We start from the raw sequence: 23,489 nt of genomic DNA on the forward strand, positions 1-23,489 counted from the left end.
TCTTCCTCAAAAATGGATTTCCATGGGCAGATTAACAGGGAAGAAAAATACCATCTGACCAGGATTATTAATACTGACTTCTATTTAAACTTCCTTCAGTGCTTCTTACTCCATTGTACTAAGACATGACCTCTCCCCCTATCGATCTTCAGATAAAGCATAATGATCATAGCCAACCACCAAAATATGTATATGCCAAAATTATATATGACTGTTGGAATTCCCTGTTGTCAGAATATATATATAATATATATATATAACCTTATATATATGTATAGCCCTAAAATTAGTTTGACTTCCTAAAACTGTCCTGAATTAATAGAATAATAATAAAACTAAGTAGGTATTTGAACCTCACTCAGATTTGGATAACTGGTAAATTCCTTCTCTTACACTTTTGAGAAGGACAAAAGTTAGAACATTACTTAACACAAGGCAGAAGAGGAATCAAAAAACAAACAAACAAACAAAAAGTGGGTTTTTACTGAAACTAGGTTTAAACTTTAAAATGCAAAAGATATTTGAAATTAATCAGGGAGAATAGCAGAACAGGCTTTTTGAGACCTTAGACCACTTCTATCTTAACAGTTATAGTAACAAAGTGAAAGATATTTTATTGTTGAAGTACTCTGTGTATTTTTAACTTTATTATTATTTTTTCCTCAGATAATTTCAGCTTGTGTCTTCCTAAGGATATCTTTTATGGAATAACATCAGGGAGGCAGGCAATCCCTAAAGAAGTGGCTTCATCTAGTTTTGATTCTCCATCTCCAGCAGGAGCAGTGATATGTGAATTAAGTGCTCTGACTGAAATCGAGAGTCCATGGTCTTAGTGCAGTAAACCAATCACACTCCTTGTCACTGTTGTCCTCAGTGGACTGTTCTTGGCACACTGTGGGAAATATGTGGCAGTTGCACATACTGTCAGGCCTTTGCATCTTTTCATTGGTTTGATATTTTTGCTTACTGGAATAGCGTGGCTACCCATCATTAAGCAATTTGTTAGAAAAGCCTCCTGAGGGTACATGCATGAAAGCCTACAGCTGTATATAGTTCTTGGGCCTGGGGACCTGGGGACATTGTGTGCCAGGTCATTAACTCTCACAAGACTGAACTGAGATATGCAGCTTGCCTTTTACGTAACAGTTTTACCTGCTGGGTTTTTCCCCTCTATACCTGCATTCACAACTAGCTTCCTGCTTGTTAACGTGAAGCTGTATTCTGACTGCTCTTTTTAAGGCAATCTCCTCAAGCACATAGTTAAAGCACTTTATATGACCCTACAGGTGTACGTTATATTTGCCTTGCCCAGTAGGAACTGCCTCATCTCACACACGTAGCTGTGTGGGACAAGTACCTTTACTTCAAGACTCCTTCTGGCGTTCCTCCCTTCTGGGGAAGAGCTGGCTGCACATCAGCCAGCTGAGGCAAAAACCTCACCTCAGGGCCCAGCTTACCTGCGGGAACACCCGCAGCCTCCAAGCCCCGCTCCTCCCTCACGAAGCGGGGCAGCGCCGCCACGACTTGACTACCGGACAGCAGCAGCCTCGACGCGTCAGGGGCAGGAGGCAGCAGCCTGCCGGCGGCGCCCAACACCCGAGGGAGAAGCCCAGCTGCAGGAACGGGGCTCCGGGCGGTTACAGAGAGCCTGAGGGTGGCCGCCTCCCTCCCGCCCTTCGCCTCGGCGGGCCGGCAGGTGCGGCTGGAGGAGGCGCGGCCTCGGCGTCCCCCTCAGGTGTGGCGCCGCCTCTGCCTCAGGTGCGGGCGGCCCCGGGCGGCGCCGCTCCCCCGCCATGGCGGCCCCCGGCGGGCTGGGCCGCTGCGTGGCCGCCTTCTGGCTGGCTCTGGCCTTCGACGCGCTGGGCTTGGCGGTGCTACTGGCCGGGGTGTTCGCCGACGTGTTCTTCGCCGACCTGCTCATCTACGCGGGCGGCATCGGCATCTTCCTCAGCCTCATCTGGTGGGTGTTCTGGTACGCGGGCAACCTGGAGGTGCCTCTGGAGGAGCTGCGCGACGACGTGGGGCTGGCGCCGCCCAAGGGCCGCGGGGACAGCGTGCTGCGGGGGCTGGTGCACGGCCTCAGCCGCCGCCTGTCCTCGGCCTTCGGCTCCGCGCCGAGGACCCGAGCCGCCGCCGCCGCCGACCTGGAGCTGAAGGGCCCGCGGGGCCGCCCCGCCGAGCCCGGCAGGTGAGGGGCGGGAGGGCCTCGGCCCCGGGAGCCGCGGGGGGACAATCGCAGGTGTGTGTCTGGAACCCCTCAAAGTCCTCCTACCTGAGACTTGCCCCAGAAAACCCTCCTACCTTGTTGTTAAAAAGCTTGTTAAGTGAAAGCACCTGCCCACAGCAGAACAAATTTTAAAAATAATTATCTTGTGGAATCTTACCCACTTCTGGGAAGTAATAGAAATCTCATGGAATCTTACTCGATCCTGGTAGTAATAGAAATCAAGTGAGGGAAGTGTCCCGAGTTTGGTTAGGCAGGTGTGACACTTCCTGAAGACACTGAAGGATGGAAAGGGCCACCGTGAACAAAGCACACGTGAGCATGAGGCAGTTGGCATGGGGTCGCTCGCTGCGAGGGCTGTCAGGGGCAAGAACCAAGCCGTGCAGTTTGGGACTGGTCCTCATACAGCTCACAGTGTCTGCGAGCAATAAGTGTGAGGTAACGTAGCCATGAGCCACTGCCCACATGAACTCTTGTGAGAAAGATCCTTCTCTAGCAATGTGAAATACTTCTTTCTTGGCAAACACCAAAGATCATCAAGGCTTTCAAAATATCCCTAGTATGTTCATTAATACAACATATTTATTTAGGAAGAAAAATATGAGTAATGACTTGACAGTGTCCAAAAAAAGTAAATTTTTCACTTCACTGTGTAAAATCCTACTCTGAAAGAACTGTGAGACCTACTTTGCACTAACTGCCTGAATTACTTGGGATGCCGAACATCTTATGGCTCTGATGCATTGTCTATGAGGTTAGCTTTTTCTGCTGCTCCTTGAAAGTAAATCTTGAAGCAACTTCTGGCTTACAGAAAAGCTCATGTGAAAATTGCCTTCTGTAAAAGCCACAGAATTTCTTGAGAGGAAGTTCTAACAGTAGGGAGATACAACATTGCTTAACAGAAAACTTGTAGAAGGGGGGGATAAGAACAGCAATACAACTTGGAAGGTTTGTTACTGCTGCTGTGTAGTTAATTATTAACTATCTGCAACAAGAAATGGGCTGTTGAAAATAAGTCATTCTCCTTCCATACTCTTTTTAGATTTTGCTGAAATGGGTTTAGAAATGACTGATCAAGATCTACATTTGCAGGAAAGAAATGACATTTGTAAATGAATATGCCTAACACTTTTCATCTAAAGTATACGGTTATTGAGTTGAATAGATAAGCTGCTATCTCTGTAGATGGTCCTACTTTCAATATGCATACATAGATGTGTGCTTTGCTGTAATAAACTACTAGTAGTGAAAGTTATCCAGTATTTTTAAATATTTCAAATCTTGCATGTCGCTAATTTCAAATCTATGGTTTGTTATTTCCCATGGAGGCAAATATTTAGAGGACTTCATTGTGAGTTCTCCCCCTTGAATAGCAACTTCTAATGCTACAGTAAACAGACTTCAGTGCAGGTGCCTTAGTAATTATAATTCAGAAGAAACCAAAACAATGAGTGTATGAGTTGTGGTACAGATTGTAATATGAACTCCAATTTTAACTTTCAAGGCAAAATACAAAATAACAAATAGTTGCACCTCCAAGATAATTTAGGGATCTCTTTGAAGTAGGTGCATCTGAAATACTTTGTACCTTCTCATAAGCAACTGTCTGAATTAGATCACCCTTTATTGATAGACCAAATCTTCTGCATATCTGGAGATATTTATGAACTTCACCAGGCAGGTAAAACGTGTTTGGGCAGGTAATGTTGAGAGCAAGGAGAGGGAAAAAAAAAAAAAAAAACACACATTACAATCCTCCAACCCCACCTTCCCCAAAGGAAAACATGCACAAAAAACCCAAACCACCAAAACATACTGGCCATTAGAAGTTGCTTCCTGAGACGTTACCTTGAGATTTCTCCCAGTATAAAAGCCTCAATGGTAAGGAGAAGTGCAAACGTCTGGAAATGAACTGTTGCCTTAATAAGGAAGTCTGCTCTTTCCAGAAACTACTTAAGCATTTTTTTTTTGGCACTTATGTAACTTTCTGGTTCTTGTGATTACTAATTTTTAATGCTATTAATGAAATGCCGCATGCTGTTCTGATTTTGTTTCTTGAAAACTACACCATTTTCAAGAGCAAATAAGTGAGCTCTTGAGATATGGAATAAGTTATATTAAAGGAGGAATAAGTATGGTAAGATCCTCGAGCCTGCAAGGAGAGGCAAAATATAACATATGCTAGAGGTCTGTACAGTCATAAATGGTATGGAAAAGTGCAGAAGGAATGATTATTTATTACCTCTTCCAAGACAAAGTGGGCATCCACAAGTTGTTGCATGTTATGCAACTGGGCTGTGTGATATTTGGCATAAGGTAATGTGGTGCTTAAAAATTTACAGACTCAAAAAGCTGGAGGAAAAAACAGAAGTGATAAAATGATAATATATTTGGCTGGGGAAGATGTGGGGCAGTAAGTGGAAGTTGAGATAATATCTTAAAGAGAGAACTGTGATCTTATGTCTTTATCTAACATCCACACGTGGTTACCATTGGAGGTGGGCTAGTAATGTAATTTTTGTTATTATTTGGGCCCCAACTGGCTGCTAAGCATGTAGAAAAGTATTTTTTTAAGACTTATTTCAAATAATGGCTTAGAGTTTTATGTATTGATTTGTTTTAAGACTACTTTGGAGTAACCTTTTCTTAATGTGTTATCTTCAGGGTCTGCTGAAGACACGACTGTTGAAGTTACTGCCTTTAAAAGTGGGGAAAGTGCTACAAATTATGGAAAGAGAATTCCCTACTCAATGCAATAGGATTCTCTCATTCTGGAATAATTTCTGCAACCACTGTGGACTCCGTATAAAGTGGAGCTATATCCCTGCCAAATGCACCTCTCTCAGTGTTGGACTGGATCACTTCTTCTTAACCATTTCAGAATTTAAAATCTATCTTCTAAGAAGTGAGAACTAAAAAGGAAACAAAACAAATTCACAGGAAAATAACTGCAGCATGTAATGTAGAAGTATCTTTTGTAATAACCCGGGAATGTTTGGATAAAAAGCTCTTGCACAATGAAAAACTCTTGCACTGTTTTACGAAGGTTTAGAAGTTGAACTTACTGTGAATTTTTATGATGCCAGTGCAATACTTCTATTTGTAAGGGTGCTTTTAAATGTAAATGTAAAACTGTTGATGCAAGGGTACAAATGTAGTAGTTGTTTATAGTGTACATAGATAATTTACAGTGTCTCTTGTGAATTTTCATCATTATTTTGGAATAATTTAGAATTTGAAATTTTATAGGTAAAAAATAATAATAGTTATGTTGGTACGCCAATCTTTTCTTTATAGTTGTGTATCATGTAATATGATGACTTTTAGAAGAGCTTTTTTAATCCAGTGATGATACAAGAATTATTTTTCTAATGCTGAAGCACTAAAAAAACCCTACAAAGTCAAAAAAAAAAAAAAAAAAAAAAAAGACTAATAAGCACAATGATATTTTACAGAATCTTGCCAAATTTATGTCTAGATGTGATTGAAATTAGGGTTGGGTTGTGTGTGGGAAAATTTATATTAAAGTTAATGATATGTAAAATTTTTGTATGTGAGGAATTCCAGAGTCCCTCTGTTTCTGCACTAATACAAAGAGTTTGAGCCCACCATCAGCAAATACAGGTAGGTCTTACATTTTTAATGCGCAATTGGTTTTATACTGCAGCTTTATTGAATAGCGGAAGTGGGTTTAAGAAAAGGGCTCACTGGGAATACTGTGGCTGTATTTCCTTGTGAACTCTCAAATGTTCTCTTGAAAATTACTGGAGTAACATTGACAGGTATCCAGTGTTTTTAAAATGTTTTCCAAATTCTCTCAATCTTTCAGCAAGCTCAGGTAGACCCTAGATTTGACGGTCTATAATTTCTTCTTTACTGACTGCAGGTTTTAGGAGTTTTATAGAGCTGTTTCCTCCTATTAGAGGAACTGCAATGTGATACCACTGTTTTATTACAATGGTTGGTTTAAAAACAAACAAAACCCTTCTCCCTAAAACCTACTGATCATTTCAACGTCATTCCCTTTTTTTTTTTTTCTCTGTTCTGAAAAGCCACTTGCTTTTCCTGAATTCCCTGTAGCTCCAACTGTTAAACTGCACTATGAGATGTAATGTCTAGTTGGTCGGTAGGAGCGATAAATTAACCCTAAACTTGCACGTGCAGCTGTTCGTATACTAGTCTAGTGACAGTTCTCTCTGCTTTAGTGTTGTGATCATAATTATCTGAGTAAATTGAGCAGGGCTATGAATTCACTGTGGATTATGAGATATGAATCTTGTATGCAATGTCACATACTTAGTGATTGCTGGGTAGGATGGTAGATAGAATGTTGCCACGTCACCCAGAGTATATAGGATTTAAATGCTTACAGTTTTGAATAGTATGTGGAATTAATAATTAAATATAGGAGTTGGAACATCAGAAAAGAAAGATTATGGTCTTCACAGAGAAGCACTATAGTGTTACTAGTGTGATGTGTCTAAACAGTGATGTAAAAAGTACTTGTTGTGGAGCAGTGCTAACTACTGTAAGCTATATTGTGGTTTTGTTTTGTTTTCACATTTACTTTTTTTTAAATGTGAAGTAGGTACCGTTTCATGCAGTTCGTTCTTTGTGTTCTAAATAATGAAGGCTAACACTAAATAGGAACTGGCAGCTCCAACAATTGTCAGCAGTTAAACATTAACAAATATTTAGCACTATTTTAGTCTCCTGGTATCCTTATCAGTTGTAGCTCAATGCAGCACAAAGTCCATTCAAAGAACTTTCATGCTGTGGATGGTAAAGCAGCTGTACATGCTTGGGAGCGCTGTTGGTGTGTGAACGTAGTCGCACATCTGAAGCTGGATTTATTCAGCCTTGCAGAACGCATAGGACTGTTTTATTAAAATGTAGCCAAGGTCTCCAGTAACCACAGCTTGGATCTTTGTTATGTGGTTATACAGGAGCCTTTTGTAGCTGGTTACCTGAAACTAGCTCAGCGTGGCACCCTCTGTGCCACTTCCTGCATTGACCGACCGCTAAGGCATTGCATCACCCTTAATTCATAGCCACATGGAAGGCTACACGCTTGGCCTGGGGCTCTTCAGATGTGGACTGGACCTGAAGAAAGTTTTAATGCTGTGCGTGTATGGGTGTATATATATATACACCTACTGACTTGCATTTATATATATATATATATATATAAATGGAAGTTACTCATAAATTCTAGCAAAGCTCCCATGGGACTTCTGGGGAGGCAAGCAGGTGGGAGGGAAGTATTAACTACAGGGCAGGGTGTGCAGAGCTAGTGAAGGGGACTAATGCCAGATGCTCTCCGGTGCTGCTGCAGACAGAACCACTGAATCGCTGAGGTCAGAAAAACCCTCCCAGCTCCTCTGGTCCAACCATCCCCACACTGCCACTGGCACCTGCTACCCCATGTCCCCAAGCACCAGGTCCAACCTTTCCTTGAACACCCCCAGGGACGGTGACTCCACCGCTGGGGAGCCCGTCCCAGTGCCGCCTGCTGTTCCTGAGCAGCAATGTGCTCCTGACCAGCAGCGTGTTCCTGAGCAGCAAGGTCTGCTCGTTCCCAGTCCGCCCCCTCTGCTCCTCCCGCCCCAGCGACGCGGAGGCAGAACGGCCGCTGCCCTTCCAGCCGCTCATCTCTATGGTGCGAGGGGAGGAGCGGTGCCCGCTTCCGGCGGGACGCGGGGCCCTTTCCGGCGGCGTGTGGCGGCGGCGGGCGGCGGGGCCGCTGCCGGGGCCGGGCCGGGACAGGAGCGGGCAGCGGCGGGGCCGCCCCTGCCGGCCGCTCGGGGCCGCGCAGCGCTCGGGACCGGCCCCCCGTGCGCGGCGCCGCGGCCATGCTGCGGGGGGACGAGTTCCTGAGCTCGCCGCCCAGGAAGGCGGTGCGCTTCGGGGGCACCCTGCCCGACATCCTGCTCAAGTACGGCCAGGTGAGCCTCCGGGAGCGGCCCTGCGGAGGGGCGGCGACCCCGGCGCTGTCTGCAGAGAGGGTGGCACAAACGGCCCGTCAGCTCCAGCTCCCTCTCGTGCTGCTGCCGCCGCCCTTCGTGGGCTTCCCCTCGTGTTCGCCTTCTTTGTGTCGCTGTTAAGCAGCGTTAGGCCGCTTAGGTACGGTAGCGGCACATGTGGGTTTTGTCAGAAGGGTAGTAAATATTCTTTATTTTTCTTCCCCCTGCTAGGGTGACACCACTGACTATGAGTTGTTAAAACACCAGCTGTCAGACCCAGACATAAAGGTAAGTCGTGTCAGCGTGGAGCTCTGATGATTTAATGCTCAGCTGTCTGAATGTCACCTGTCAAACAGGTCGCGCTGGTGTCACCAAATCCTTTGCTTTAAACATTTAGCAGCATTTAACAGCTTTTTGCTTTGTGGAATCTATCAGAATTATCTCTGAATGAAAACCACCAACTGTTGGTTTATACATATATCCTGTATGCAGAATCTTATAAACGACGCCTCATGCTTATTGACTTTAGAGTGAGAAACTTTGTTTTATGATGGATGGGGTCTTCTTCTTCAAGATATCCTTCTAGGTCAGTGATGTTTGTCTGCAGATCACTAACCATGGTTACGTCAAACCATGGCTACTGACTTGCAGTGCCTTTAAGTTGTGTCAGTCATTACCTCCTGTTCTCACTGAAAGTATGGTTAATTAAGCATTAAGGTGCATATGTATTTAGCAGTTAAAATAATAGTTTCAGGAATGTTCATTATAGCTGTGAATACCTGCCATGTTTGCTGCCCTTTTTCCATTTTGTTTTCTCTTTCAATCAAACCACAGAGCCCAGCAATACAAAGAGTGCTGCAGGAAGCATTATGTTATATTAAGTTCCTTTTCTTTTTAAGGAGGACATTTAGTAAAATTGTATTGTTTTTAGCAGGCCTTTTGGGGAGTACAAGCAAATTCAATGTACAGTTTTTTGTCTAGATTTGCTACAGTTTCAATATATGTCTTACTTCAAAACTCGAATGGCTCTTTGCAAACTAAGAACAAAAAAAAATTGATTCTGAGTCTGTCCAAGTGAGTTTTGCATGCCTTGCTGAGCTTGTAACTTAAGCCTTCCAGGCAAACTGTTGGTTTAGGAGTTGATAGGCATTTATTCTTTCATTCAAGAATACCATTAGTGAGTGCACTAATTTAGTTCAAGAAATCCCTTTTATATTTATTCTAAATATTTTCTATTTACAGTCTTAATCTTTGACTTGTGGTTTTATAGTTGTTGCTATTAAAAATAGTTTGATCATATTGTTTATTGAAATAGTTGCTTTTTTTTTCTGCTTATTTTTAGGATGCCCAGATCATTAATTGGCTGCATGAGTTCCGAGCTTCTGTTACATACTTGACCAAGGACTTTGACCAACTGGTCAGCCTTTTGCTAGTAAGTATCTGTTTGTTCTATGGGAAGTTTAAGAGCTTGGTCCTCAAAACATCTGTTTGACATCTGTTTTTACTTGCTTTCAGAAGCTGCCATGGTTGCGAAGAAGCCGAGAAGTAGTGGAAGAATATCTGGGTTTTCTTGGCAATCTGGTGTCAGCACAAACTGTCCATCTTAGGCCATGCCTCCGCATGATTGTATCCCAGTTTGTTCCCCGTGAGTTATTTTTCTTTTCATCTTCTTTGCTTGCTTTATTAAAATGTCTCTTTCTTAGCTAAATTCTATATAGCATGTATCACAATCTATTGTTTTTTTTTTCCATTGATTAATTTGAATGGCCGAATTGTGACAGACCCTTTTCTGTACCTGCATTTCAGAAGTCATGTTCTGAGGGGCAATTAGATTTATAACAAACCCTGTTTGTGAAGATGTTTAGATGAGGAATGAACTGTGTAATGTTGTTTCTCCTGAAAAGGGAAAGCTGAGATGATGGTCACGTCGGATGTTCTTAAGAACCTCCTGGTTCTCTGAATCAGTCTTTTTGACTGTTATTTTTAAAACTCTTGTGGATAATTTTGCTGCTTTTGTTGTCCAGCATGCTTTGATTTGGCATTGAAACTGCTACCTGTAAGACTTGCACAGTTTTCCAATAATGATCTCATTTTCGGTAGCTCGAATAACCATCAGGGAAGAAGATGTGGATATTTCAGATTCTGATGATGATGATGAAAGTGAGTATGCTATTGTAAAACATTTACTAAAGATGTATACAATGCATGTTGCTTCATTTTTACAAAATTAATTTACTGGAGTTAATATAAAGCATGAAGGAAACAGGACATCCTTAAATTCCTTGTACTTGAGTTAGTGATGTGGTGACCCACTCCTTGGTACTTCCAAAATACTGTTCCTTGTAGAACATTTGTAGGAATATGGCTGGATGTGTAGGAAAACATTCCTAGTCCTATGTTGTTTCAAAGCCAAAGAAAAGTTAGGAGTTACTTTGTTCTAATGTTATTTATCTCAATAAAATTAGGTAGTTTGGGGGATTCTTGAGTGTTGTGTGTCTGTGCTAATTCAATTGATAAAAGTAACAAAAATGCCATGTAATTAGTGCATTTACTGATTAGGCAAACACATAGCTAAATGTCTTTCAAGAGTTTCATGAGTCTTGAAAGCTGAAATAAATTTAAGTTCTGCTTGTGAGGAGCCAACTACTATTCTGGTGTTCACCTGTAACGTTACCTTTATAGAAGCCTAATTAGTTGTTTGACTTGTGCAAAAATGAAGCATAATCTATAGATAGATTTTATCTAATTTTAGACTTGGATTTGACATTTTGTAAATATTTCTGTAACGTGGGATACATTTTGTATTTCAAAGTTTAGCTTCCATATGAGACAGCATAGCAACAATATCTGGCTTGGTGGAAGCGAATTCAGAGTTTATTCTGATACCATGAATGTTATTTGAAGTTAATATTTGTAATTATTTTAGTAGTAAGGCAATTCAACTTTATTAAAAAAAAAAAAAAAAAAGCAAATGCAATTTTATTTGGCTTTTCTAAAATATTTAATTGATATGAACTGCTTTCATTGGTTCCTGAGTTGGTTTTCTGCAACCCAATGGATAACAATACTTTTTTTTTTTCTTTCTCTAGACCTTTCTGAAAACTTTAATACATGCCATAGAGCATTGCAAACTGTTGTCAGATATGTTCCTTCGTAAGTATTTAATTCCTAGGTTTCATATGCCCTTTCCTTACAGCTACAAAACTGAAGATTTTTTTTTCTCCTAATTGGTAGTACAATAAATAATTGTGTAACTTTTTTTTAATATTCACTAAATGGTAGAACGTTCTGTCCAATCATTATGAAATTTCCATAGCCATCAGCAGCTAGTTGTGAATCCTTTTAATTTGAATGGGAATAGGAAGTAGGGAAAGTCATGCTTATAGCAACGTAATTGAAGTAGCTTTTAACAAGCCCACGGTGAAAGTTCACTGCTTATTGTCTATTCTGGGATTCTTGGGATTTGATACAATTAGTTACCTTAAAATAAGGTTACTGTGAAGTAAGCGAATAAGCTTATTCCAGATAATAAGATATTCCAAGTATTACTGTTCTCAGAGTGCTGGAGCTTTAGTATTTGCTGTCGTGATAACAACCTGTACCTTTCTTTCTTTCTTTTTTTTTCTTTTTCTTCTGTGCAGAACACTGCAATTTCTTATGCCAATACTTGTAGAAAGCTTTCCTTTCATTAATAAATCAGAAAGAACTCTGGTAAGAGCCATGAATGTTATTTTTGTTTGTTCATTTGCTTTTTAAAGTATGACAATTGATTTGGAGGTATTTAATATAAATTTTTTAGTGTATTGCTTTAAAATCTTGTTATTTTTTTATATGTTTATGTCCACGCGTGGGTTTAGTAAAAGGTTGTCCAAACATACTTAAGTTCCTTGTGCATAGGCATTATGCCAGTCTTTAATGAGATAACTGCATATCTTTTTCCACAGGATTGCATTCTTAATCAATGCACAAGATGGACCTGTTTGGCGATGAATCTCAGGGTTGTATAGTAAGGAGACGGTAGGCTACCTGTCTCATTTATTGTAAAAATGGAAAGCATTCATCAGAACAGGGGATTTGATAAGCATACAGAAAGCAAAGGGCGATGTAAAATCCAATTTGCCAGTAGAGTAGGGTATTAAAATGTTTTATTACATCTCTAGTATGATGCTCCTCTGTCACAGAAAACAAGCTGGAATCTCTTAACAGGTTACTGCTCTTGTATGGTATTTATATTTATTCTTACCAACTTGATATGTTGGTGTTTTCTTTTACAGAAGGGCAGAGCCCTGCTCTACCAGCTAAGGTCAGTTGGAGCTGTGTTTTGAACCTTACAAGCACTGGGGAAAAAGAAAGAAAAAAAGTTGTATACCTTGCTAGACTTTTTTTTTTTTTCAATAACAACTCTGGATATTGGATCCCTATCTGTAAAATGAGGTGGATAGTTGTTCTCAAAAGGTGATATGGGAATAACTTATTTAAGCAGTTCAGTGAGGAACATGTTGTGAAGAAATTAAAAACTGTGATTTCAGGGCAGGGTTTGAGTGGAGTATAATGAAAGTATGGTCCATGCATTGTTGTTAAATCTCTTCAGTTTATAGTTTTTCAGTAAACCAGCTCTGTCCGTTTTATGCACTGAGCCAGATGGCCTGTGGAAAAATCATATGTCCTTGTATAATTAAAGGTTGTGTTATAATGCATATTCACAAAGAGACTATGGTGCACTTAAATGTGTTAGCTTGACAGTTTTGCTATATGAAAGTTGCAGTGTTGTCATTTGTACATGTGTCTGTGTGGGCATGTGCACACTTACAGAACTTGTTTATTAATTTGTGTGAATTATAATCAGAATGACTCTGAGAACACTTACCTGTAGAATTTAAAAGTGTCTTTTTATTCTGATAATCTAAACCAAAGTTTTTTTAGTCTTACTTCAAACAGTGCTACTAGATCTGATTCTACAAATAGGGAGGAATGTGCTTGTTTTCATTTTCCTGGGGAAAGTTTAGGGACAAACGAATGTGGAAATGAATAACTCCTACAGAATATTTATACTCATTCTGTCTGGAGATACTTGGAAAAATTAGCATGGAAATAGTAGATGAAGAAGTTAATAATAACACAGTTTAACAATTGTAAGTTGGTGTCTGGTTTATATGTTAATTTATTCTAGACTGAATACAGTCTGTCTTAACGTATATCTGGCTCTTTAAGTGACAAAGTGAGAAATGTATTTAAAAATCCTTGGCAGAAATGAGACTTTCAGTTAACATTGTTACAGCTATCCCTTAATTTTGTGTTATAGGAATGTTACGTACATAACCTGCTACGAGTAACAGTGTACCTTCCAACACTGAGGCTTCAGATTCTGGAGCTTATTGTTGAAAAACTGTTAAAGTTGGATGTAAGTTTGTTCTGCATCACCTTTTAAGAAAGCTTGGGGTTAAAATTAATGGAGTAGAAAATAGATACTCTTCAGCATTAAGTTCAACAAAAAGTTATGTTCTAATACTGCTTGTGGTCATCAGTATAAAACCAACCAGATAAGTACTTCATTCCCAGTCTTATGATGTTACTACACCTGAGAGTTTTTTAAACAAAGGGATTTATAGTCCTAAAAAGAGACAGAAGGGATAACATTGTAAATGATTAAGGCTTTTAATTTTGGAGAACCTCAGCATATTCTGAGCATATGTCTGAACCTCAGCATATGTCTGATTTATGGGGAAGGCTTATATTCTGGAGGTGGTTTGGAGTGTGTGTGCATTGCATGTGTATCATTCCCTTTAAAAATGTTTATTTAGTCAAGGTCAAGATCTAGCCTAGAAGTTATTAGTGTTGCCTTTTATTTTATATAGATAATACAAGAAGGTTTCCTGTTGCTGTTATAGTCTTATAAAATTCAATTTTTTGTTTGCAACTGTAGGTTAGTACTCCACAGCAAGATATTGAGGATGCTGAAGAAGCTGCTAATAACTCTGATAGTGTGGAAAAATCTGCAGAGGAGGGACTTTTTGACATGGTTGGTTATCTTGTGCTACTCCAAATTTTTCAGTTTTGAGATGTCTCTGTACTGAGGATAGGAATACATTATTACTTTATTGTTGCTGCAGTACAAACAGGAAAAAGTGAAACATCTTCAAACATTAACAGCATTCTCCAGGCATTGTATTTATTTATGTAAATATCCAGCATATACACAGTGGATCAATTTCTTTATGTAAAAACACAAGCTGCTATATATAAATCTTATTAAAGAGTTTATGCTAATTGACTTAGTTTGCAAAAATTTGCTTATGCTAAGCAAACTATACAAACAACAAAAAAAAACCCTTCAGCACAAACATAGAAATTTAGTTCAACTTTTCCTGTTTTTTATTGCTGTCTTTGTGATACTGTATGTGTAAAAGATGCATGACTGCCATTTTATCAAACAGGAGGAAGATGAAGAAAGAAAAGGAAACAAAGTTGTCTCTTCCACTAGTGAGAGAATGGCCCATCCACTTGCGGAGCGGCTTGATATTTTGATGACCATCCTGTTTTCCTATATTAAAGATGTTTGCCATGTGGATGGTAAGAACACATGAGCACTGAATTTGTTGTTTTGCTAATGTGAGAAAAGCTTTAAGAGGAATTCTTGCTTTCTGCTGCTGCCACAAGATAGAGCCCTAAATTCTTCATTAGTAAAATTCTGCTGTTGGCACATTCCTGTCTTTGACCACAGTTTTACTGGCTGAAGATGCAAAGGTTCATTTATGACATTAGTCTTCAGTTGGAGACATTTTAATTATATAAATAGGACAATGAATTCAAGCTGTAGCATTACAAGGAGTGGAAGGATAAATAGCTTTTTAGTTAAATAGGCATTTACTAAGGGGTTGAATGTGTTAGATTTACTTATTTAGAATAATATTTAGCAAAATGTTGCTTTATTGTTTTCACATTAATCATGTTTATTTTTTAGTGTTTTCTTCTGGCTTCTCTGAATTAGCACATTATTGCAATGTTTGCATGTCTGCCAGTTTTATATATGTGAAATCATGCAGATATTCATGATATATACCAATGTAAATACTAGTAGAACTGGCGTCCTGGAAGGTCTTAGTAAAAACATTTTTGTTTCAGATGCCAGATAAGCGTAGAAGTTAGTTTGGTAGTGAGTTTTCTTTTTTCTCTCTCTCTCTCTCTTTTTTTTTTTTGTTTTTTTTTAACATGTCTCTTGTTGGTTCAGAAAGATACAAATGTCAATTTCACAACATGAAGAAAAATCCTGAAATAGCTTTTTTTGTTGTTGTGTAGGCAAGCTTGATATCAACAAGACAAAGGATTTGTATCGGGACCTGGTTTCTGTTTTTGACAAGCTCATTTTACCAACTCATGCTTCATGTCACGTGCAGTATTTCATGTTTTACATCTGTAGCTTTAAATTGGTGAGTAGAAACTGTTTTAAAAATTGTCTTACTATTTCTGCATCCTTATTTTGCCTTTTCTACAAAAATCAGTTGTTTTCTGTGGTAATTCTACCGTTACCTTACATTTTGGCTGAAGATACATCAGGATTCATTAGTATCTTTACTTTTCCTTCCCTTCTCTGTTACTTGCATTTTCAAGCTTTCCATTATATCTCTGGTCTTGCCATGCTCTTTGTAAACAGCAAATAGCTCATATCTAATCCACGGTGAAGGAACTTGGTTAATAGACATCTTTAACAAGAATCAGCTGGACTCTTGAACCTGAGGCACAGTGCTCTAGTAAACTTTTTCAGCATCCCAAAATTATCTTAAAGATACTGACTGTTATTTCTTCACTTTGGTAATTTCCTTTCTCCACTTTCCCATCTCTTAAGCAAAATACTGCTTGCTCTATTACCATTTTAAAATAAGAACATCCATGCTTCTTGCACAAGAATAGCTAAGGATCTAATTAAGTTAATGCCTGGCCTTTGGCAGTGGTGAATAGTGTATGTATTGGAAAGAGTACTGGAATGGGGCTAGCATATTATGGTGCTTTGCAAGAATGCCCTCTCAGCCTCTGGCAATAGCTCAGTAACTTCCTGAGCCAAAGTGATGTTCCTTTGTGGTAATGGCAGGTGATGGACAAATTCAAGGGGGGAAAGTACCTCATTGCTTTTTGTAGTGATGGGAACTTTTGGCATCATGAACTTCCTGTGGCAAAAAGTTCCAGAATATAACTGTTTAAAGTGAAGAATCATGTATTTTGTTTCCTAAAATCAGCTTCCTGTTATTTTCATTGGATGCCCTTCTGCTACAAGAGATGGTGAACAGTTGCTTCCTGTTTAACACCTTAATGCTCTTGTTTTTATAGACTTTTCTCACGTGTCTATTCCACACTCTGTCCTAAATTTCAGGTTCCATTCACTTTTTTACAACTAAATACAGAAAAAGACACAGAAAATAGCGTTCTTCCAGCGTTCTTCCACCAGTGAGAGTACGTACTTACAGTGATGGAGGGATTCTTTTTATGGTTTGCTTATGGAAATTGTGGGAATTGAATGTTAGGAATCTATTACTCAGTGTTATCAGCATAACAACTCATGATTTCTATGTATCTTGTTTCTAGGGTTTTGCTGAGGCATTTTTAGACCATCTTTGGAAAAAACTGCATGATCCAAACAATCCTTCAGTGATCAGGCAAACTGCTGGCAGCTATATTGGCAGCTTTTTGGCAAGAGCTAAATTTATTCCAGTTGTGTAAGTTGTTTTGATATATGAGTAGAACCAAACAATTTATGATAAACGCTGAGGTTAAGTACAGAATTCATGGAATGTGCATCCAGTGTTAGCTTTCTGTTCACACAGGTTTGCCAGTAAGCCAATATTGATAGTCTTGTTTTTCTTGTCCACAATAATATTTCAGTATTGTCTTGAATTTTCCAGGAAGGTGTTATATTTCTGGGATGCAGGCTAATGTTTGCTAGGATTTGTTTCTTGCTGTTTAAGGCTTCACTTACCAAGAAATAGTGAGCATGGGTAGGTTATGTTGTCTTCAGGCAGAGTCATGGATGCTCAGTATATCTGATATTCAGAAGCAGATTTTTTAATGTCCTCCGTTAAGCATGTTGCGTAGACTCTGAGACAGGGAAGTTGTGTCCAAGTATCTGGATACATACAGGATTCAAGTACTTCAGCAAATGAGTGAAAATGTTGTCTCTCCTATGTACACATTGTGTATTTTTATGCTGCTCGAAATGTGAGCTTGGTGACTTTAATGTTAACTTGGTATTGCAATTGTCGGACACTAGAGGCATCTCTGTCTGTACGGCTCATGGCCCAAGATTTTTATTGTTTACTGTGCATGTCAAATGCAGCGTGCATTCACCGATTCATCTCTTCTGGCATCTTGTGCTTTCACTGTTTGAGATTTTCAGTGTTAATATATTGTTTCATTGCCTGCTGAGGTAAAGGAGAAAGTTCATAACAGAAGCTACTTTTTCCAGTGAGATTTTTCTTACTGATGTTTTTATAACCACTGAGATCTTTGAATACTTGTTTAATGTCTTGCAGATGCTATTTTTACACATTGTTTTTCTCCATTATAGTACAGTAAAAGCATGCCTGGATCTGCTGGTTAATTGGATGCATAAATACATTGATAATCAGGATACAGGGGCTAATGCTTACTGTGATGTAGCTCTCCATGGGCCATTTTATTCTACATGTCAGGCAGCATTCTATACACTTATTTTCCGTCACAAGCAGCTTTTGGATGGAAATTTAAGGAAAGGTGAGTGTATTAGGTTTGAAGGGCATTGGCATTAATTTGTAAGTTTAACTATTTATTTTTTTTAACAGTCAATTCAATCAAGTATCTGATGGCAAATTTACATTATACTCTAAATGAAGTAAGATGGTTAATACACCTGTGCTACAAAGCTAAATGATCTTTTTTTTTTTCTTTGCTGTTGAAAACAGTGCAAATTACTCCTCAGCATAGATTTCTGACCCCATTTACTGAGCATGTTTGAATTTCAGCTGTATAAAACTAGTGTGAGCTTCAGTTAGTAATCTGTTGTAGTCCATAATGGTGCTATCTCTGTCAGTCCCTATGTAAGTGTAGCGTCTTTGTTGGAAGGGTCCCTCAGCTGTGGCAGCTTTTCTGATCAGAAGGCCGTGGGGTAGACCTCTACTGTAAGAGTGAGCCTTAGTATCTGCTTCTGTGGTCTTGTGCAGAGTGCAGGCTAGTAAGACTGGAAATTCTTAGAAATAATGCTAAACTTAGATGATAAATAACCTTTATATAATATGTTTGTCAATTGTTCTTATTCTGAAGGTCTGTCATATCTGCAGAGTTTAAATTTCGAGCGCATTGTCATGTGTCAACTAAACCCTCTGAAGATATGTATACCCTCTGTTGTGAACTTATTTGCTGCTATTACAAGGTATCTATACATTTACTTCAGTTTCAGGCAGATATAGATTTGAGTGTATGTGTATAATAACAGCACAGTTATTTTAGAATGTGGGTTTTGTTAGGATAGTACTGAGTGTTATTCAAGAGAACTTGTGTAAGATTCCCCATATTCAGGGTGAGATAAATTTAGTTCTGGTTCTGTTTCAATGAAATCCTACAGTACTATAGAACTGCTTTATTGTTTTGTATTGGTGCCAGTATGGTTCTATTTGGAGTGAAGCCTTCAGGAGTGTTGAGGAAAAAAATAGACTCCTACATGTGTTCTTCTGGTGACTGCCTTGAAAACCCCTAATACCAGTTGCAAAATAGATAGTGATGTTTATGTTTGTTAAAAATAACTTTTGTATTTCAATGCCATCTGAAATACTTGCTTTCAATGCGCTAAAAATGCTTATCTTTCCTTTATTGCTTTTTTAAAGGAAATACCAGTTGGTGTTCTGCTACACAATTATTGAGAGGAACAACAGGCAGTTCATACCAGTTGTTCGGAGTGGAACTGGGGGTGACCTTGTGCAGACATGCACTAACCCACTTGACAGTTTCTTCCCCTTTGATCCCTATGTGCTCAAAAGGTATAGTTTGAAAATACACAATTCATTTCTGTCTTGTAAAAAAACACAAACTAAAAGCTGCAAGAAACTTTTAGGTTCCCACAGATCACTTTTTTCCCTGAGCTTTAGTACTTCTCTTGTAGCGTATTTCAACCAGAGACTGTCAAGAGATTTTAATAGAAATTTACCCCTACTTGGGTGTAAAGCAATGAAGAAGAAACAGAACCCATTTTCCAGGATGTAAATACCATAATGTTAGCCTGATACATATTTTGTCGGAGCAGTTGTAGTAGTGTGTCTTTCTTTTGTTTTGCTTTGCTTTGTGTTTTTTGTGTGTATTCTTTTTTTTTTTTTTAAACTTGAGCATAGGGATTCTTGATTGGAGACTTTATCTTATTTAAGTAGCTTGATTTTTTTTAAAGAATAGTGGATTATTTCTGGTTCTCCAAATGTCTAATACTGGGATGCTGTTCTGGTTTAACTCAGTCGGCAGTAAAGCACCATACAGCCGTTCATTCACCCTCCCCCCTCCCTCTCTGGGATGGGGAAGAGAAATGGGAAAATGTGGGTTGAGATAGAGACAGTTTATTAAGACAGGATAATGATAATAATAATATACTACTACTAATAATGTGTACAAACAAGTGATGCAAAATGCAATTGCTTACCACCTGCTGACTGATGCCAGCCTATCCCCGAGCAGCCGCTCCCCCCACCTTGGCTGTTCCCCCCATATTAATTGTTAAGCGTGATGCCAGATGGTATGGAATACCCCTTTGGCCAGTTGGGGTCAGCTGTCCTGGGTCTGTCACCTCCTGCAGCCTCCTGCTGCACCCCCAGCCTGCCCACTGGCAGGACAGAGTGAGAAAAGTCCTTGGCTTAGTGTAAGCACTGCTCTGCAACAATTAAAACATCAGCATATTATCAGCACTCTTCTCATCCTAATCCAAAACATAGCACCCTACCAGCTACCAGGAGGAAAATTAACCCTATCCTAGTTGAAACTAGGACAGATGCTTTAATTACTTTAATGTTATGAGAGCAACGTTCTTTTTGTTGCCTTTTGAAAGAAAGTTGTTTCCATAGAAGGAAGACCTTTCTTAGAAATACATGTGCTTAAAAGAAGCCATACAGAACTATCAGTTAAAAAAATGGAAGAAAATTTTGCTTAATTGAGAGGATAGTGTAGCTGTTAAAAATACTCACATAGGAGACTTGATTGTAGCCAGACTCCTCAAGCAAATATTTTAAATTTGTATTCATCAGCAAAATGAAGTTATTCATGGGATTAGTTGGGGATTATACATGTATAGAGATTTAATAGCTTGTAAAATACTAAAGAAGGCTATCAAAATTCCAAGCATTTTGCATTGTATTATTAAAATTTAAAAAAATGCTATTTTTACTGAATAAATTAACTTGTACTGTGTTTTAATTCTGCTTTCAGGTCAAAGAAGATTATTGATCCTTTTTATCAGTTCTGGGAAGAATTGAGTGCTGAAGATCTTGAGAATCTGAAGAAACCCATTAAAAGGGTAATCTTTCCTGATCAAAATCTAGTTCAACTTCTGCGAAATCTCTGTCAGCTGCTTCTATTGCAGGATTTTTATTTTTTTTGAGAGAGAGTATAAGCATAATAAACATTTATGGAAAAGTGACTTAGATAAAGGAAGCTTTAGGGATTGATCCAGCCTTGCTTTGAGAATAGTTTTCCCCTCTGCAGAAGAAATTTGTCTGGTGGCACTGGAAAATACTTTGTAGGTATGGTTTAGTATTTGCTAGTGAGAGTATGTCTGATTTTCTTGTCATTCCAACTAGTTACGACAATTGTAATACAACCCAAGTCTTATTACGTCCTTCCACTGCTCCTACGTAGCTTGTTTATTACTTACCTTCTTGTCTATTATTTGTCAGTTTTTTGTTCAAATTTTATTTTAAAATACCCTTTTTGGTCTTAGCACTCATAAATTCTGTCAAATCTTAATAGAGACGTGTAGTATCTTTCTGCTCTCACTGTTCATTTCACATTTATGCAGGGTACTTCTGAAGATGAAGATGATGACTTCTTGAAAGGAGAAACTCCTCAAAATGATGGTGTGGTTGAAATTGCTCCAAATTCTTATGAGTCAAATACCCGGAGCCCATTGAGCAGCATTGGCTCTCCTCCAGACTGTTATGTGCAATATCCACAGTGACCTGGATAACCAACCAGAAGTGAAAAGGTTGAAAATTGTGTGCAATTTTTTTGCTCGTAAAGAGACTTGAGCTCAACTTTCCAAACTGGCAAATGTTTAAGTAACTACATTTAAGAAAAAATGTTATTTCTTCATCATCAGATTTCTACAGATGTGTTATGATAAATTCATATATTGTTAGAAAAGCCTAGAGAATAAATAGGGTGATATTTTACAAATTTCATGTTGAAATGTTTTTTATGACTTACCAAGGGTTTTTTATAGGTTTTCTTGACTTTTTAAAAACGTTCGTTTACTAATGTTTCTCTATGAGGTTTTATATATCAGGGGTGAAATTCTGGTCTTTATTCCTATTGATTTCTGTGGGACCAGAAGTACACTGTCAGTATTTGAACTCTGATGACTTTTTTTTTTTTTAAGTTGGTTTCAATTAATGGTATGGTCCTGTGATAGGAAAGCTATGAACTGACTCTTAACAGTGATTCTTTTGCACACATCTCTAAGCTTTTCCTATCTGTAGAACAGTATTTTGTAAAGCCCCTTGATAGTGGTACATGTGTTCAGATGGTAAGCATTATTGCTGCTTAAAAATGTAGCTGACACGTTTTTTTCAGCTGTTAAGGCATGTAGAATGCTCAGGCATGTAGAGTGGTGATTATTGGAAGTGTTGAAAATGAGAGTACCTGAATGTATGATTTGTAGATCGTTTCCTTTGAGGTGCTTGAGAAGAAAAAAAAAAACAAACAAACACAATCATCCATATCCCTAATAGAAAGGAATTGTGTCAGTGGTGTTATTGTATTGTCTGTGTGTCAGTGAAGAGTTTCTCTGTACAGATTTCTTACATTTTCCATGATTGCTGACTTCTAGATGCGAGAATATAAACAGAAAAAAAATGTTATTTGTGTAACATTTAGTTGAAAATTTCATGCCCATTGGACTAAATTCTTTATAGCTTCTGTAGTTCTTGATGAACTTCATTCATCAACCCTTTAGAGTCTGAACTTGCAGGCTTTCTAGGCAATGTATTTATTCAGAGACAATAAAGACTGATGTAAACGGTGCCAATTCCACACCTTTGAAAACATCTTTTTATGTAACTAGAGATCTCTGTGCACTCTAGCTTCTCAAAAGTTGGGATGTTTGTTCTGACAGACTGAAAATGAGTTTCAGGGATGATACTGTAAAATTTGTTGGTGGGATCTGTTCATCACTGGATAAGTTGGGGCTTAGCTTTTGTTTTTAATTTTAGCCTTCTTTACTGTCTTTCCTGAGCAATAAACAATTTCCATCTGAAATAATTGTATCTCTCCTGGCATAGAAGAACCCTTCTCACAGCATGAACAAGGAAAATGTCCTCTGAATTCTGCCTTTTTCTATTCACTTTTATGTCTTCAGTAATCATACGATGGCTTGGGTTGGAATGGACCTTAAAGCTCATCTAACTCCAATGTAGACAGTCAATTAGGAAATGAGGCTGTGTAAAACTTCGCAAGCTGTGGTATCAGGTATGTGATATGAGTTTCTATGTCGCATTTAAGAGCTAAAACAGAATAAGGAAAGACATCTGTGACATGAAATGTCTGCAGGTTTGTAACGTTACATTGCATACTATTCAAGTTGCATAGTCAACTTCAGTATACTAAAGGGACTTGTTTAAAACATAAATTGAGTTAGAAGAGATCATAGAAACACCAGGGAGTTCTTATGACATTTTTGGCTTGCTTCACGTAACTGCAGCCAGGAGTGCTGGTGTTTTGCTGAAGATTTCTGTAGCTGCTAATGATACTGAGAGGGTTGCTGGTTCGGAGATGGAAATTTTGCTTTACTGGGTTAGGTCTCCTGTGAAATACAGTGCATCATTTGAAGAAAGTATTTGCTGTAAGTGTTTACTTTGTGAAAATGGGTTTTGAAAGGTAGAGCTAGAGCATACTGTTGGTTTGTTTGTGGCGGCCGCAAGACCGGCGCCCCGTGAGGCGCCGAGCCCGGGGTTCCGTGAGGCGCCGAGCCCGGGCAGCGGCATGGCGGGGGGGCCGTGCCCGCCTCGGGGCTGTCAGCGCTGCGAGGGACGGGCCCTGGCGGCCTCCCCGCGGCACGGCCGGGCTCCGGCCTCCCGGCAGCTCCGGCG

At 39.1% G+C, this 23,489-nt stretch overlaps 2 protein-coding genes across 2 annotated transcripts; both read left to right on the top strand.

The window, feature by feature from the left end:
• Positions 1-1,383: 1,383 nt before the first annotated feature.
• Positions 1,384-6,823, top strand: LOC309884173 (transmembrane protein 238-like). Its single transcript, XM_082772904.1, has 2 exons — positions 1,384-2,188; positions 4,889-6,823. Exons 1-2 carry the CDS (start codon positions 1,794-1,796, stop codon positions 4,896-4,898), a joined length of 405 nt encoding a protein of 134 aa, XP_082629030.1. The 5' UTR covers positions 1,384-1,793; the 3' UTR covers positions 4,899-6,823.
• A 1,111-nt stretch (positions 6,824-7,934) lies between these two features.
• RRN3 (RRN3 homolog, RNA polymerase I transcription factor) lies at positions 7,935-22,662 on the top strand. The gene is made up of 17 exons (XM_082772261.1): positions 7,935-8,169; positions 8,419-8,475; positions 9,530-9,619; positions 9,703-9,832; positions 10,288-10,347; positions 11,277-11,340; positions 11,829-11,898; positions 13,490-13,588; positions 14,111-14,206; positions 14,622-14,757; positions 15,484-15,614; positions 16,765-16,895; positions 17,744-17,928; positions 18,475-18,583; positions 19,035-19,187; positions 20,614-20,701; positions 21,203-22,662. The coding sequence occupies exons 1-17, from the start codon at positions 8,077-8,079 to the stop codon at positions 21,359-21,361; spliced, it is 1,851 nt and encodes a 616-aa protein (XP_082628387.1). The 5' UTR covers positions 7,935-8,076; the 3' UTR covers positions 21,362-22,662.
• Positions 22,663-23,489: the final 827 nt, after the last annotated feature.

The sequence above is a fragment of the Aythya marila genome (assembly GCF_965140915.1).
Source record: "Aythya marila genome assembly, chromosome: 15".
Lineage (NCBI taxonomy): Eukaryota > Metazoa > Chordata > Aves > Anseriformes > Anatidae > Aythya > Aythya marila.